The 15,476-nt window shown below is 46.5% G+C and overlaps 1 protein-coding gene across 1 annotated transcript in view; it reads right to left on the minus strand.

Annotated features, from left to right (window-relative positions):
- Positions 1-7,985, minus strand: part of Dpf3 (double PHD fingers 3) — a 241,535-nt gene extending 233,550 nt beyond the window's left edge. Inside the window, exons 1-2 of the mRNA XM_059279190.1 lie at positions 7,973-7,985; positions 7,619-7,745 (exon numbers count right to left, since the gene is read on the minus strand). Coding sequence (XP_059135173.1) covers positions 7,619-7,745; positions 7,973-7,985 — 140 coding nt within the window. The remainder of the gene's footprint in view (positions 1-7,618; positions 7,746-7,972) is intronic.
- Positions 7,986-15,476: the final 7,491 nt, after the last annotated feature.

Genomic DNA, 15,476 nt, shown 5'->3' on the forward strand with positions numbered 1-15,476 from the left:
ATATATTTCTCACAAATCAGAATAATATAATTTTAAGATTAATGATCATCCTAATTAAATCAGCTCCTGGCTCGGGGAGGGGAACAGCTGTCCTGTGCACTGGAAGATGTTAAGCAGCATCCCTGGCCCCTGCCAGTTAACTACCAATAGCACTTCCCAGCTGTAACAACCAAAAAACTACCTTAGGCATTTCCAAATGTCCCTGAGAGTAAAGTTGCTCCAGCCGAGACTCACTGAACAACACAGCATAAGCCTTACTATAACTCTAACTACATTGTCCTCATCTTTAGGGCCAGTAGAAACCATCACTAAATGGGGTGAGCCCATAAACCGGCTTTGGAGACAGACACAGAGGCTGAGAGTGTGGTATTTTAACTCTCACTTGTCATTAGCTGACCTTGAATAAGGGCCCCCTCTCGGTCAACCTTCCCATCAGTTGTCTGGGGAGCATGTTACATCTTCTAGGAAGATTCAATGGTACAGCTATAGCTCAGCATGTGACTGTCAGAAGAGGGGATGTGACAATTGTGCCATTTCTACCATTTCTACCCCATAGAGCCCAGTGTCAGGTACCTAAGTAATGATGTCCACCCAAATTCCAGACATGCTGAAGCTAGACATGAGTTATAATCCCGGCAATCTGGAGGCGGAGACAGGTAGATTACCCAAGTTTGAGGCTAGCCTGAGCTACATGGTGAGTTCAAGCCCAACCAGAGCTACACAGCAAAAACTGAAAGAGCCAAACCATGAAAATGAGAAAGACTTTCTGGGTAAAAGGACCTTGCACATAATACAGCAGGCATCCCATAAACATTTATTGAATGAATAAATGGATCTCCAATCACCCAGCTCTCGACAGTCCCTTTCCACAAGCCTGACACACCTAAGTTCTTTTCTCCTTTACCAGAACATTCTCCAATTCCACTTATGGGAATTAAACCCATAAAATGAGTCTGACCAGTCTAGGTAGGAACTTTGTTGGAAACTTCTAGAAAACAGTATCAACATTCAACACCCTCTGGATAATTCTCATCCCCATCCACGACAGTGAGGCCTTTTTTAAAATCCACCCGAGAAAGTCACTTGTGCCGTCAACATCTTCTAGTTGCTGCTGTCCTGAGATATTAAACTTGGAAGTCAGCCAGGGACAGCAAAAGGAGGTGGCGAGATCCTTGAACAAAGTAGCTATAAAAGGGTGTGGGGGAGCAGGACAAACAACAAATGGGAAAAGCTGTGACCTCAAAGAACTGTGGGGGGAGGAGTTGGGGAGCCTCTGAGCTCCTTGCTGGGACACGGAAAGGTCAGAGTTCCTGCTGCTTGGCCTGTCCTCACCAAGCCCACCCGCCAGCCTCCACCTCTGCACTCTGTAGCTCCTATGAGGGGAAAAAACATATCTTGTTATTAACCAGATGCGGTCCTGGCCACAGCCCAGCCGGCAATAAATTTCCTAGGTTCATCTCACAAGTACATTTAAGTATCTCCTGACAATTTCCCAAAGGAGTGAGGTATTTTTTTGGCCATCATGGGGCCACAGGACGTTGAGTACAGGGAGAAGCCTTCAAGAGCAGGTGATTTAAGCCCTTGCTATATAAATGGAGAAACTGAGGTTTTGCCAAGTGTGCTGCAGTTGGGCAGTACTGAGCCAAGAAGTCAAGCCTTGGGGTTCTCTGTGCGGCTTGAAAACACACCAAGAACAGGAAAGGGGCACTGTCGACTGATCGATCTTACACTTCCTGCAAACAGGTGTGATCACACCCAAAGGGCTGTGTCCCATGGCCCTCCATCCGCCTACACAATGGAGAGGGTAATCACACCTTCCCACAAAAGAGAGCAGCTACTTCCTTCTCCCTCCATCCCAGGGCACCTGTCTCTACTGTCCCAGCTCATGCCAGCAATCTTCTGCAGGTCATGTGACATGATGGCCAAAACACAAAAGCACTGGAAAGACCGTTTGGGAGGCTGTGTACAAATGTCTGTGTGTCTGCGTGTGTGCACTCACTCCTGTGCACCTGAGCAGGAGAGGGGGAAACAAATGTGGCGAATGTGCTGACAGATGGTGCGTCTGAGAAGGGGGAGGGGAGGATATTATAATATTCTCAGAGCTTCTCAAAAGGTCTGAAAAGTGTGCTAAGTAAAAATAAGAGAGAGAAGCCAGGTGTGGTGGCGCACACCTTTAGTCCCAGCACTCGAGAGGCAGAAGCAGGCGGATCTCTGTGAGTTCAAGGCCAGACTGAACTACAGAGGCAGTTCCAGGACAGCCAGGGCTATATAGAGAAACCCTGTCTCCAAAAACCAAAGAGACAGAGAGAGAGAGAGACAGAGAGACAGAGAGACAGAGAGACAGAGACAGACAGAGACAGACAGAGACAGAGAGAGGAAGAAAGAGAGGGAGAGAAAGAGAGAGAGAAAGAAAGTGAGAACTAAATGACAATTTAAGGTAAATTAATCTAAAAAAATAAAAACTTCATGGAAAAGGCTAGGATCACACCTTAAATTTTATTAACCTCTTTATCTAAGGACTAACATACTCTGAAAAGGTTAGAAGGCATCCTAAATGTCAAAGGTGATCTTAAACAAGTACATGATGTTGGTGTTTATAGAAGTCATGGCAAGCTTGAGGTTCAAACCTAATTTCAAATATGTTTTACTCATCAGCTCCCAAACTACACATATGCTTCGTGATTCATAACATCAACAAAATTCAGTTTGATTTTAATTCCATTTGGAAATTTTTTCACATAAGGAAATTGTTGAATCAAAACTCATACCCAATCCACAGTCACCAGGTTCTCTATCCAAAATAGCATTTAGCTTGGGCCACAATAGAAATCTGTCCCCAGCCACATTCATGAAACTCATGCCAGCTCACAGCAGTCCATGTACGGCAGTTGAAGGACAATCATTCAAGTAGCCACATGGAATTCCACACGGCTACAGTAGGGACAAAGAGGAGAATGTTCAGAGAAATGTGGGGTTTCAGAAAGAGATTGAAGCCATGTTAGAAGGGTGGTATGCTTATCAAAGGGGCCACAAGTTCGTCCTCAGGCAATGGAATCATGGGAGAGGCTGAAGATGACAAGGATCAGATCATGCAGAGAGCGAGTGAGTGAGAGATGCTCAAAACTGGAGAGCCTAGTTGGAATGACGAAGACCTGGCCCATGTCAGTCAGAGCATGAGGGTAGAGATACAGACACATTGAAAAGAGTCCATGGACAGGACTTGGTGGGTAGATGTGGCTCAGAGGAAGAAATCCATGAGGACTTCCTCTGGCTGATTAGGTAGATGTTGACAGAGAATCCACTGGGGGGGGGGGTGAAGACTTGACAAAGGAATGTGCTGAGTTATGAGCATGCTGAGGGTCCAGCTGTATGTATGTTTATGTATGTAGAAAGAGCAAGCATGCAGGAATGATCCACTTACATATAAAAAATAATGCCATGAGCACAGAGCAGATTAGCTGAGGACCAACTGCAAAGCAAGACTGATCTAGGACAGAAAGTCAGGTGAGGGAAGGGGAGATTCCTAAGCACATTTGAGCAATCAAAGAGGCAAAGATTAAAACCTGCTTTCAGAAGACCCATTTAAACGCCTCCTTCATCCCAGGCTGGTGGCATCATGCTAGAGTGTGGGTGGGTGGGGGAAACAATGGTAAGTTTCAATAAACTCACTTCTCAACACCAAAAAGACAAATAACTGAAAGTGGGCTAAAGATTTGAATGGGTATGCATAATACAAAAAGATAGACAAATGGCCGATATGCACGTGAAAAGATACTCAGCATCCCTAGTCATTAGGGAAATGCTAATCAAAACCATAATCAAGGGGCTGGAGAGATGGCTCAGCAGTGAAGAGCACTGACTGCTCTTCCAGAGGACCCGGGTTCAATTTCCAGCACCCACACAGCTGCTCAAAACTGTCTGAAACCCTAGTCCCAGGGGATCTAATGCCCTCTTCTGGCCTCCATGGACACCAAGCATGCATGTGGTACACAGACATACATGCAGGCAAAACATTCATATACATACAGATAAATAAGTAGATAAGTACATGTATTTTTTTAAAACTATAGTGAAATACCTCTTCATGCCCACTAGGATGGGTATATTCAAAAGGGCAGACTGGGGCTGGAGAGAGAGTTCAGCAAGTAAGAGGATCTGAGTTCAGATCCCCGTACCCACATAAAAAGCTGGGCATAGTGAAGACATAATGCCCTTCAGACACAGGGCCTACAGGCCCTGAAATGGAAATGACCTGAATGCTCCCTCCCTGAAAACTAACTTCCATGGTACCAGAAGGTACCATACAAGCTTCCTAAGGAGGAAAGCAACCAACAATCCTACCCAGCTACGATGCCTATGAACCATATCCATGCCCAGAATTGCACGATGACCCTGAGGATGCAGAAGTGGCATGCATACTTTGGTATGCCAACATCTCTCTAAGTGAACTTAAGACTTTCTCAGAAAGAGGAAGACCATGCCTGTTGCTGGAAACCTAGCTAACTATTCAGTGTGTGGAGTCATGGTTATAGGAGGAGAATCTATAACCACTAATTTACTATAACTAGCATAATCTCTAACAACTATCTATAAATATTATGCCCGCAGTGTAGTCTTTACTCAAGTGTGGTCTTCATCAAGGAAACTTCTCTTTGCAACAGATGAAGACCACTATAAAAAAAAAATCACAACCAATCAAGATGTAGAGTTGTTGAGCCCAATCCCGAGGGATACATCTACCAAACACTCCTGCACCTAAGGCTCAGGGAACATTGTGGAAGAGAAGGCAGAAAGATTGTAAGAGCCAGAGGACTAGGGAGTTTGCTGTGAGATTGCGTCTCCTAGTTACATCAGAAGCTACACCCATAAGGTCTCACCAATATGACTGCCAAATGTGAGCTGAACAAGGACACCAATGGACATGCCGAAGTGGATGGGAAAAAGCCCACCAGGCCTCCACCCTACACAAAGACCTATAGGCAACAGAGAAAAGCTGGGAGTGGGAGAGGGGGTCCTCCACAAGGAAGAGCACACCAATTGGTTGTCCAGTGCCAAATGGTCAGCCCTGAGAACATACATACAAGTAATGCTATATGAACCAAGCAGGTTGTATTTAGGAATATATATGTATACACATATATGCATATAATCACAATTAACAGAAAAAGAGGTCATGAATTTGAAGGAGAGTGGGAGAGAGTGTATGGGAGGGCTTGGAGGAACGAAGAGAGGGGAGAAATGTAATTATAATCTCAAAAATAAAAAATCTGGGCATGGCCACAAGCACCTATAACACCAGCACTGGAGGGGACTGCTATGGAATATTCCTTTGCACTGTGTGAAGATGTGTCACTGTGATTGGTTTCATAAAGAGCTGAGTGGCCAATAGCTAGGCAGGAAGAGGTTGGGCGGGACTTCTGGGGACAAGAGGACTCAGGGAAGAAAAAAGGCAGGTTTGCCAGCCAGAGGCAGAGAAAGCAGCATGAGCAGTACAGAGAGATGAGTTAACGAGCCACGCAACAGAACATAGATTAAAATAAATGGGTTCATTAAAGTTATAAGAGCTAGTGGGACAAGCCTCAGCTAAGGACAAGCTTTCATAATTAATAATAAGTCTCCATGTCATTATTTGGGAGCTGGCGGTACAGAGGAAGATTTGCTACAGAGGACAGAGACAGGAGGATAGGTGGGGCTTGGTGGCTACCAGTCTAACTGGAAAAAGAAGACGGTAAAAATCTGGGTACAGTGAAAGACCCTGTCAGAAGGGAATAAGGTGAAGAGCAATGAAAAAAGACACCAGATAGCTTTCTCTGGCGCGCGCGCACACACACACACACACACACACACACACACACACATACACACACAGGTGGGGATGATAAGTGGAGCAGACACTATGGAAAACAGGCAGCCCCTCAGAAAGTTACACGTGGAGCTATTACTCTTCAGCTATGTGTTATTCAGTAGAATTGAAAGCATATGTTCTGAACCACATGGGATGGCACAAGACTGTAATCCTAGCACTCAGGGGCTGTCACAGGAGGATTGAATTTGAGGCTAGCCTGGACTATATACTGAGTTCCAGAGCAGACAAAATGACCTTATCCCAAAAAAGGAACTATAGGGCTAAAGAGATGACTCAGAGACCAAGGGCATTTGCTGCCCTTGGCAAGGCCCAGCACCCATATGGTGGCTCACAACTGCCTATAACTCCAGGTCCAAGGTATTCAATGGCGTCTTCTGGTCTCCACAGGCTCCTATATGTACATGGTGCACACACACATGTACATAAATAAGGAAGGGCAAAGGGGAGGGAGCATGCCCACAGAAAAGATGTACACACAAATATTCATTTTAGTATCCTTCATAATAGCCAACAGGTAGAAATAATCCTAATCTCCACCAACCAACGAATGGATATGTAAAATGTGATTTCACACAATAGAATACCATTCAACCATAAAAAAATGGAATATTTCTACATGCCACAATATGGCTAAACACTGAAAACATCATGCTAAGGGGAAGAAGGCAGACACAAAAGGTTACATGTATTGTGAGATTTCATGTATATAAAATATCTAGAATAGAGGAACATTCACAATGGCAGATATAGTAAATTAGTGATTTCTGGGGGTCCAGGGGATAGGGGAATGAGGAAGTGTATGCTGGATCCACAATATCGTGATCACTTTAGAACTGTTGAGTTTGATTGTGAATTCTAATATCAATCAAACAAATAATAATTAAGTTCACTTTACAAAGTTACTATAGTAGTTTGAATGTATTGCCCCCACCCATAATCTCATAGGGAATGGACACTATTAGGAAGTATGCCTTTGTTGGAGTGGGTATGGTCTTGTTAGAGGAAGTTGTGTCACTGTGGGGGTGGGCTTTGAGGTTTCCTATGTTTAGGATACCGCCCAGTGTCTCAGTCAACTTCCTGTTGCCTGCAAGATGTAGGCCTCTCAGCTCCTTCTCCAGGGCCACATCTGCCTACAGGCCACCATGTTTCCCACCATGCAACTGTAAGTGAGCCCTCCCCCGCAATTTAATGTTTTCCTTTTAAGAGTTGCCATGGCCATGGTGTCTCTTCACAGCAATAGAAACCCTAACTAAGACAGTTACCCATAGGCAAAAGGAACAGGGTAGGGTGGGGGTGGGAGTTGGAGGTTGGGGTAGTGCTGAGATACCCACTCTAGAAACTGAAGAGCCTGCTGCTAGAGAGACTCTGATATGGCTTCCCAAGCCCGAAGCCAAGGTGTAAGGCTCCGCAATGGAGAAGGAGCTGAAACATCCAGACTCATGACCCCTCCCACTTCCAAAACCCCAAAGTGCCAGAGTCCAGAAAGCTAAACAAGCAAGCAGGTATGATTGTCACCAACCAGGCCCAACCTGGGTACAGTCACCACATGGGCAGAGGTAAGAAAAGCCCCCAGGATACCAACCCCACAGTTCATGACCCTTCAACTCTTCAACATCTAAATCCTTGCTCTGTGCTCGAGAAGCACCTGCCTGAGACAGCATTCGTCACAGCATCTTCGTGACCAAGGAGTCACTTGAACCTTTGTCTCTCTTGGTTTGAGAAACAAGTGGCTTTGAAATTAGTACAACTTACGTGGTTTGGACCCAGCGCCACACCACCTGTGGCAGAACTCCAGAGAAAGCAGGGTAGGGACCGGAGGCCAGTGGCACGTTAATCCAAAGAGGTTGGAGCCCCTGGGAAGGAGGAGCTGAGGATACAGCTCAGGGACTCTCACAGAACCCCATAAAACCATCTTCTGCCTCGTCTCCACTCTGCAGCCATGTATCCCCTGCTCGGCTGCTCTGCCCCGTCTCTCTGGCCACTCCTCCAATGCCATGCTGGATAGTAGATGGACGGCATTCAAATGCTTCGAGGTGGCACTCACCACCCCTGGGAGATTGTCAAGGCAGGGAAGCAGCTCTGGGGACAAAGTCCAGGCCCCCAGGCCTGCTGTGGCCATTGAGTAAGCAGCCCCTCCTCCATCCCATACCACTCCTGCCTGTCCCAAAGTGAGATGAGCAGTGACACTCAGCCTTCCCCTGGGATTCTGACCACCTTGTGGGGAGATTATGATGGCCCTGCCGTTGTCATGCCAACCATGATATCATTCCTCTCATCATTCCACCTGGGTGGATTTTTTTTTCTTTTCCTTAAAGGACATCCTTTTACCCGTGTCTGTCTGGGGGCCCACCAAGAGGTCAGCTCTTGTCCTCCCTGGCTCCAGGTAAACTATGCTGTCTAGACTCCGTGGTCCTCATGGGAGCAGCTCCCGGGATACAGGCAAGCTCCACTCCCAGGCTGGCTGATCCACTGATTCAAAGTAGAACCAATGAAATGCTTTCAGCATCTATCAGACTGCCTGGAGGAGAGGGTATGTGGTCAGGGCCTGGCTTGGCTTGATAGGCTGGCCGGATGAAGCCACTTTCTAAGAAAAATAAGGACAAAGAGGAATAAAGATGGGGGATACGGACCCCACACTTGAGCCTGGACAGATGAACGCAGAGGACAAGAAGAAAATCATTCCCAAAAATGGCTTTCACGCTGTCCACTCCCAGAGTTGAGATTCCCACAGGAAAAGCATGTCTGTGTCTTCCTACTACACAGCAGACACTGGAAGGCTACCAGAAACCTAGTCTCTGCCTGTAAGGAACTCACAGTGTCACTGTTCACAAAGACAATGACGACAATGGTTGACTGAAAAGACCCTGACCTCGGGACAGATAAACCCAGACTCTAGAAAAACAGTCTGTCTATGGCAGAAGGTTCAGCATACAACTTGTAGACAACCACAGGTACAGGTACTGGCCCTGGGCAGGCAGACCTCGTTCCAAACCTTCCAATGAAGACCACAGCCTGTAGCACACTTCTTCCTCATTCTCTCCCGCTCCTGAGATCTGTGGGGACATTTGCAGGCAGTAAAGGAAGGCAGCAGCCAGTAAACTCTGGTGCCAGCTGGCGGAATCTCACCAGGGAAATGGCGGCCATCTGCCACAGAACGGGCAGAGGGGCCCAGGGCAGGCGTCCCTGCAGTCAGCCAACCTCTGCAGTACAGTTAACTTTTATAAACAAGCCTATTCCCGGAAGTCACCAATGCCATCGTTAAAGTCCAAAGAAAGAGTGGTCTCATCACGTTGGACACATCCAGATTTAAACAACAAAGTCGCCTTCACCAGGGCCATCGGCTTGCTGTTTCTGTCTAAACCTGACACACATTCCTGGCCTTGCCTTTCTAGTGTATAGTACATCTTCTATTACTTAAAAAATACAGACAAATATTATATATATATATATATATATATATTCAACTCGTGTGTGTGTGTGTGTGTGTGTGTGTGTGTGTGTGTGTGTGTGGTATGTGGGCATGTGTGTGCAGGGTATACATGCCCATTCATGCATGCAGAGGCCAGAAGATGATGTCTCACTGCCCTACTCTATCACTATCTACCTGCTTCCCTCAAAACAGGATCTCTCACTGAACCTAGAACCAGACTAGTGGCCAACAAGCCCCACAGCTCCTCCAGTTCCCACCCTCCAGCCCCCTGTACATCATCTTTTAATGGCTAGGAGGATAAAAATCGTATTCCCACTTTATGAATGAGGAACTAAGGAAAAGGAAATAGAAGGGGCCATCCCAGGTGACACCATTTTGCAGAACTGTGACTTTAACCTTAAGGACTCCCTTTGGGGCCCTTTTGCTGACCACAACAGTACACAGCAATTTGTACAAAAGCCCATGACCAGGCCACCAAACAAGCCACTCTTGTTAGTTCTTTTGTGGTTTGTGGGGTGGGGGTATGGCAAGCAGAGGTGGAAGACAAAGCCTCAGGAGAGTCCAAGCACTTGCTACTTGCCCCTCAAGTAGCTGATGAGATGGTTCTGGGTCCAGGTGTCACACTCAGTAACAGTGCGCTCCTTTTTAACAAGCGTCCGCTCTCACCTGTCCTAAGGCAGGTCAGCAAGATGCCCTGCTTTGCTGTGCAGTCTGCTCCCCTGAGAACAAAGTCCCAAGCAGCTGCTGCATGCACACACACATGTACGTACACACACACACACACACACACACACACACACACACACACACACATACACACACAGACCAGGCCAGCAAGTACACACAGGAAACGGTTACTGGATGGTGACTTGTGTTTTAATAGCAAAACACACCTGTGAGAGAAGGTCCTACAGAACTCTCAGCTATGATGGGAGCACGCCAGTCCCTCCTCCAGGCTCCAACCTGTGGCCACAATAATTGACACTTAAAGAGCTGGGACTCTGCAGGCAAACAGACCTGGACTTCAGTCTTGGCATCATTTATTCTGTGTGGCACCTTCGGTGACATGCAATTGTTTTTCCTCGTCCAGAAAATGGGGACATAATTATTTCACTTGGAAAAATCAGGAGACTGTCAGCATACTGCACGCGCTTCGGGGTGACAGTAGCGATTACTGAGCAGCTTGCCTGTGCCCGGCCACCCACTTCTCACCGGAGTCCTTGACTTGCAGCCACACTAACCTGTTGGGTAAATGCTTCCACTTCCGGAGCCCAGCCCTTGCCTTTCCTAGGCTGGCCCAGAGCTCAGTCTTGTTCTTCTGTTTGATTCTCTTCATTTATCCACAGGTATTTATGCACTTCTTTATGCAAGTATATGCAGAGATAATTTATTCAAATGACATTATATTGTTATGCTACTTCCCTTCACTCCACCCTCCCAAATAAGCATCCTCATCTCTGTTTATTTACCAGGGAGCTCACAGCCATAGTTTGGTTCATAAGTCCCTTAAAGCTGAGGTATTAAAGGCTTAGGCCTCAAGCCCCACGGTGCTATTGGGATGTAGCAAAGCCTCTAAGAGTTGGGGCCTAGAGGGAGGAGGCCAAGCCACTGGCGGGTGTCCTGAAGGAGGTTTTAGGACTCCCTTCTCTTCCTCTCTTTCCGTGTTAGGTAACACATCTCCAGACCCTTTTCCCTCTCTCTCACTTTGGGGACCGTGAGGTCAAAGGTTTCCTCCCCAACATGCTCCCACCATAAGGCATGATGCCATCACAGTTCCAAAGCTGTGGAGCCCGCAGGTCATGGGCTGAAATGTCAAAAGCTGTGAGCTAAAATGCAGCTCTTGTAACAGAACCCTGGCCAACATACAGTGCTAACTTCTCAGCTCCCTCTAGATTGAATATTGTTTGTTTAACAAATATTATACACATCCCTTCCCCTTTCGTTTTCCTACTATAGTTACAATTTTATAGACTTATAAAATCCTTTCACTGGTTCTTTTATGAATCATGGTAGGAAGATACCACAGCTCTTGAGTCATTCCCTTACTAATAACCATTTATTCTGTTTTAATTCTTGGCCACTACAATCAAAAGGGAGGTATCTTAGGGTTTCTATAGCTGTGAAGAGACACCATGACTATGGCAACTCTTATAAAAGAAAACATTTAATTGGAGTCGGTTTACAGGTTCAAAGGTTCAGTCCATTATTGTCATGGTGGGAAGTATGGTGGCACATAGGCAGACATGGTGCTGGAGAAGGAGCTGAGAGTTCTACATCTGAATTGGCAGACAACAGAAAGAGAAGGAACCACTGGGCCTGGCTTGGGCCTTTGAAACCCCAAAGCCCACCCCCAGTGACTTGCTTCATCCAACAAGACCACACCTATCCCAACAAGGCCACACCTATCCCAACAAGGCCACACCTATCCCAACAAGGCCACACCTCCCAATGCCACACCCTAAGCATTCAAATATATGAGTCTAAGTGGGCCATTCTTATTCAAACCACTACGGGAAGTAAGCTCTTCAATGTGTCCTTTCTAAAAACTGATACTGTGTTTGTTTGGGTAGGGTCTTGTGTCGCCCAGGCTGGATTCAAACTTGCTATGTAGAGGATGAAGGCCCCAAACATCTGATCTTCCTGTCTCTACCTCCTAAATACTAGGATTACAGGCAGGTACCACCAAGCCCAGTTTATGCGTTGTTCAGGATCAAACTAAAAGCTTCATCCAAAGAGCATTTTCTAGACAGACAAAACAAATACCAAGATGTGAGTATCAACCACCACCATGAGGTCACAAGCTGGTGAAGCATATACCTTCTGCTACTTCTCTTTAGAAAAGATACCCCTACTCCCCAAGGGATCCTGACTTCCAAACAGCAATGTCTTCCAAGGTCCTGCTGGGTCAGGGAAACCGCAGATCCTCAATGTCCTGTCTTTGGAAAAGTGCACTGGATGTGCAGATTCGCCCTTGAGAGCTAATCCCTCTAACCACCCCCTGCGGCTGGACCCTGGTTTGCATCAAAAACATCTGGGACTATTGGCAGCCATCTGCTTTTGTTTCCCTTATGCTGGAGGGGCTGGAGAGACGGCTCAGCATTCAAGAGCACTGGCTACTCTTCCAGAGGACCCAGGTTCAATTCCCAGCACTCACACAGCTGCTCACAACTATCTGTCCAGTTCCCGAGAATTCAACACCCGCTTCTGTCCTCCACAGGTACCAGGCATGTGGTGCTCAGGCATACATGTAGGCAAAACACCCATATGCATAAAATAATTATTTTTTAAAACTTCTTTAAATTGTTGGAATGAGAGAAAAAAAAGACATGATTGTTTTATGTGGAAATCAAGTGTGTGAGTGACTGGAGAAGGGGTTGATCAACATCGACCAAACGGAAGGAGATTGAAAAGATGCACTATAAAGTTCTAGCAGGCAAACTTGGGTTTCTATTTAGTCATTAACGATCCAGTAACAACAGCTAATGAGGGGTTTGCATGGGCTAGGCATTCCTATAAAAGCTCACATGTCAATCTCTGTCTATGAGGTAGGTACTAGCATATTTCCCATCCTACAGTCTCGAATGAAGGTCCAGAGAGGGTAAGGAAACTGTCTAGAGGCACACAGCTACCAAGTGACAGAGGTAGACACTGTCCCTAGTCTGTGTTCTTACTGTCTCCTACTAGGTGTTGACTAAGTCTTGGCCATGCGCTGGGTACCACACTCGACCAGAGGCAATTGAGGTGTATGAAATACTGGTGTGGGAGTTACAGTGAGGAGGCTCGCACAGACATCCAGGGGTCTCACTTTAAAATGTCAAGTTAGGAAATGGTCTCTTCCTAGATTTGAAGTCAGTGTCGTTTCTCATGGACGCCATTCTGTTTGGACAGAGTAGGGTGTCGGAGTAAATACCCTTGACGCCCTCCCCACCCCTGGCTCAGGAGATTTAGTAATATTACATTCACTGTAATTGGAAGGAAAATACCAAGCACTCTGAACATTGAAGCATAACCAATACAGAGCAGTATGATGAAGTTCACGGCACATTATAGACACACGTTCAAACTCAAACACAGTGTCCAGTAACTATGGCCCTAAGAACCACCAGGTATCTATCTTAAATATTAATTCAGAATGCCCTAAGGTGTGGACTAAGCACTGACGTGCACTTGATGTCTTCTGATGAACAGTTTTCTGACTGTGCATAAAATCCAGAACAGAGAAAAGGTTAGCATCTCATTTGAGACTCTCTGGATGGGAAGCCCAACTCCAGCCAGCACCCACACACAACCACAGACCCTTCATAAGTCTTCCTCAAGAGAAGAAGAACAAGCTTATCTGATCCAGGCCCTTGGTTGCTGTGCCCACACCGGCGCTGTGCCCACACCGGCGCTGTGCCCACACCGGTGCTGTGCCCACACCGATGCTACGCCCACACTGGTGCTTGTCACTGGCCTCTCCCTGTGGAGATGGAGATGGATGGAGTCTTGAACACACGAGATCCTTCCAGCCCATGCTGCCTTCTCCCACATCTGCCCCATTTCCTGGAAGCCAACAAGATCTTTTGAAGAGTCTGAAATTACAGCTGTTGCAATGCTACAGCTAACATAGCTTTCCAGAAGAATCTGAAGTCCAATTCCAAGGTACTGGACTCCTCAGACCACACAGAGTGAGACAGTTGCTGGGAAGTCATTATCATCCATCTCTGCTAAAATCTACATCTCTGCAGTAAAATCTACTGCACGTACCACCAAGAGATGTTAAAGTTTTTTGCTCTGAAGCCAGACAGACACTCTATCCAACCCCTGCAGCAGGTGGAAAATATGCTTTTTCTACCCATCACAAGACACCAGCTCCAGGGTAGAGGACATTCTGACCTGGGGGGGGGGGGGCACATGTTTTTGCTCTATCAAAGGAGCTCTAGAAAGAACCTCAAGAATGCTTGGGGTAGAATGCAGTGGTAGTAGAGTGCTTCCCTGGCATGTATTAGGCCCGATAGGAATCCCCAGTGTCCAGTCCAGAAAAAGAAAGTTCTCCCCAGGCTCCTAAGGGACTTTACTGGCCACCATCCATTTTATTTAGACCTACTAACTGCACCTCAGTATTTACCTCTCTCTCTCTCTTTTCCTGTGGCAACCCCCATCCACAGTTTCACCTAAGCATAGGATCATCTGCTGTAGACTACATTTCCCAGCATCTCTTGCAGCTAGACGTGGCCATGTGACTAAATTCCAGCCAATAGGATGGGAATAGCTCCTTCTCAAAGACAAGCCACTTCCCTTGGATTTCCTCACCTCCTACCTCCGACACCCGGAGACAAACTTAAGGGTGTAAAACAAAATCTCCCACTTGCCAATCTGATGTGCTTTCCTCAGGACTTGCTTGACAGCTAAATCCTGTCTTAGCCGTTCTATTTGGGGATCTCTTTGTCATAGCAGCTTAGCCTATATGCTAGCTTCAGCATCTAAATACACCCAGGCTGGCCATTGCTTCTCAAGCCTACAGACCTGAGTTTGATCTCAAGAACCCATGGTGGAAGGACAGAACGGACTCCCAAAAGCTGTTCTCCAGTATCACACATACACACATACATACATACATACACACACACACACACACACACACACACAATAAACTTAACTAATTACATGGTTAGTTACCCTCTATCTTCTTGTGTTCAACATCCCAAATGCCACTTCTTAGGGCTTGGGTCATAGGAGTTTCTTAGTAAACATTTGTGAACTAAATGGGGACGGGGGGAGTGCCATTATGTAATAGCGATAGAACTAGGCCCAAAGAAGCTTCCTCAGCTTATCCACATGAGTATGACGTCTGAGAAGCAGGGACTCAGGCTAGGGTCTGTGTTTAGGAATGCACTCGCAATGGGGCAGGGACATGATGACCTTACACTGTGTCTCCTGTCAGCTCTCTTCTGAGACAATGCATTTTGTGCTTAACCACAGTTAGCTGAGGCTATTGCTTGTCTCAGAATAATGAGCTCAAACTGAGCACTAACTGTGTGCCGGGCTCTGAACTAAACTCCTCATGCACCGTGGCACTCAGATTCGTTGATTCCTAACAATAACCCTAGAGGTAGGCACAATTATTTTCCCCCAAATGAGCCACTCTACCCCTCCAAAGCTCAGTAACTTGGTCCAGTGGCAAGGCTATTAACAAAGGGA

The sequence above is a fragment of the Peromyscus eremicus genome, chromosome 14 (assembly GCF_949786415.1).
Source record: "Peromyscus eremicus chromosome 14, PerEre_H2_v1, whole genome shotgun sequence".
Taxonomy (NCBI): Eukaryota; Metazoa; Chordata; class Mammalia; order Rodentia; family Cricetidae; genus Peromyscus; species Peromyscus eremicus.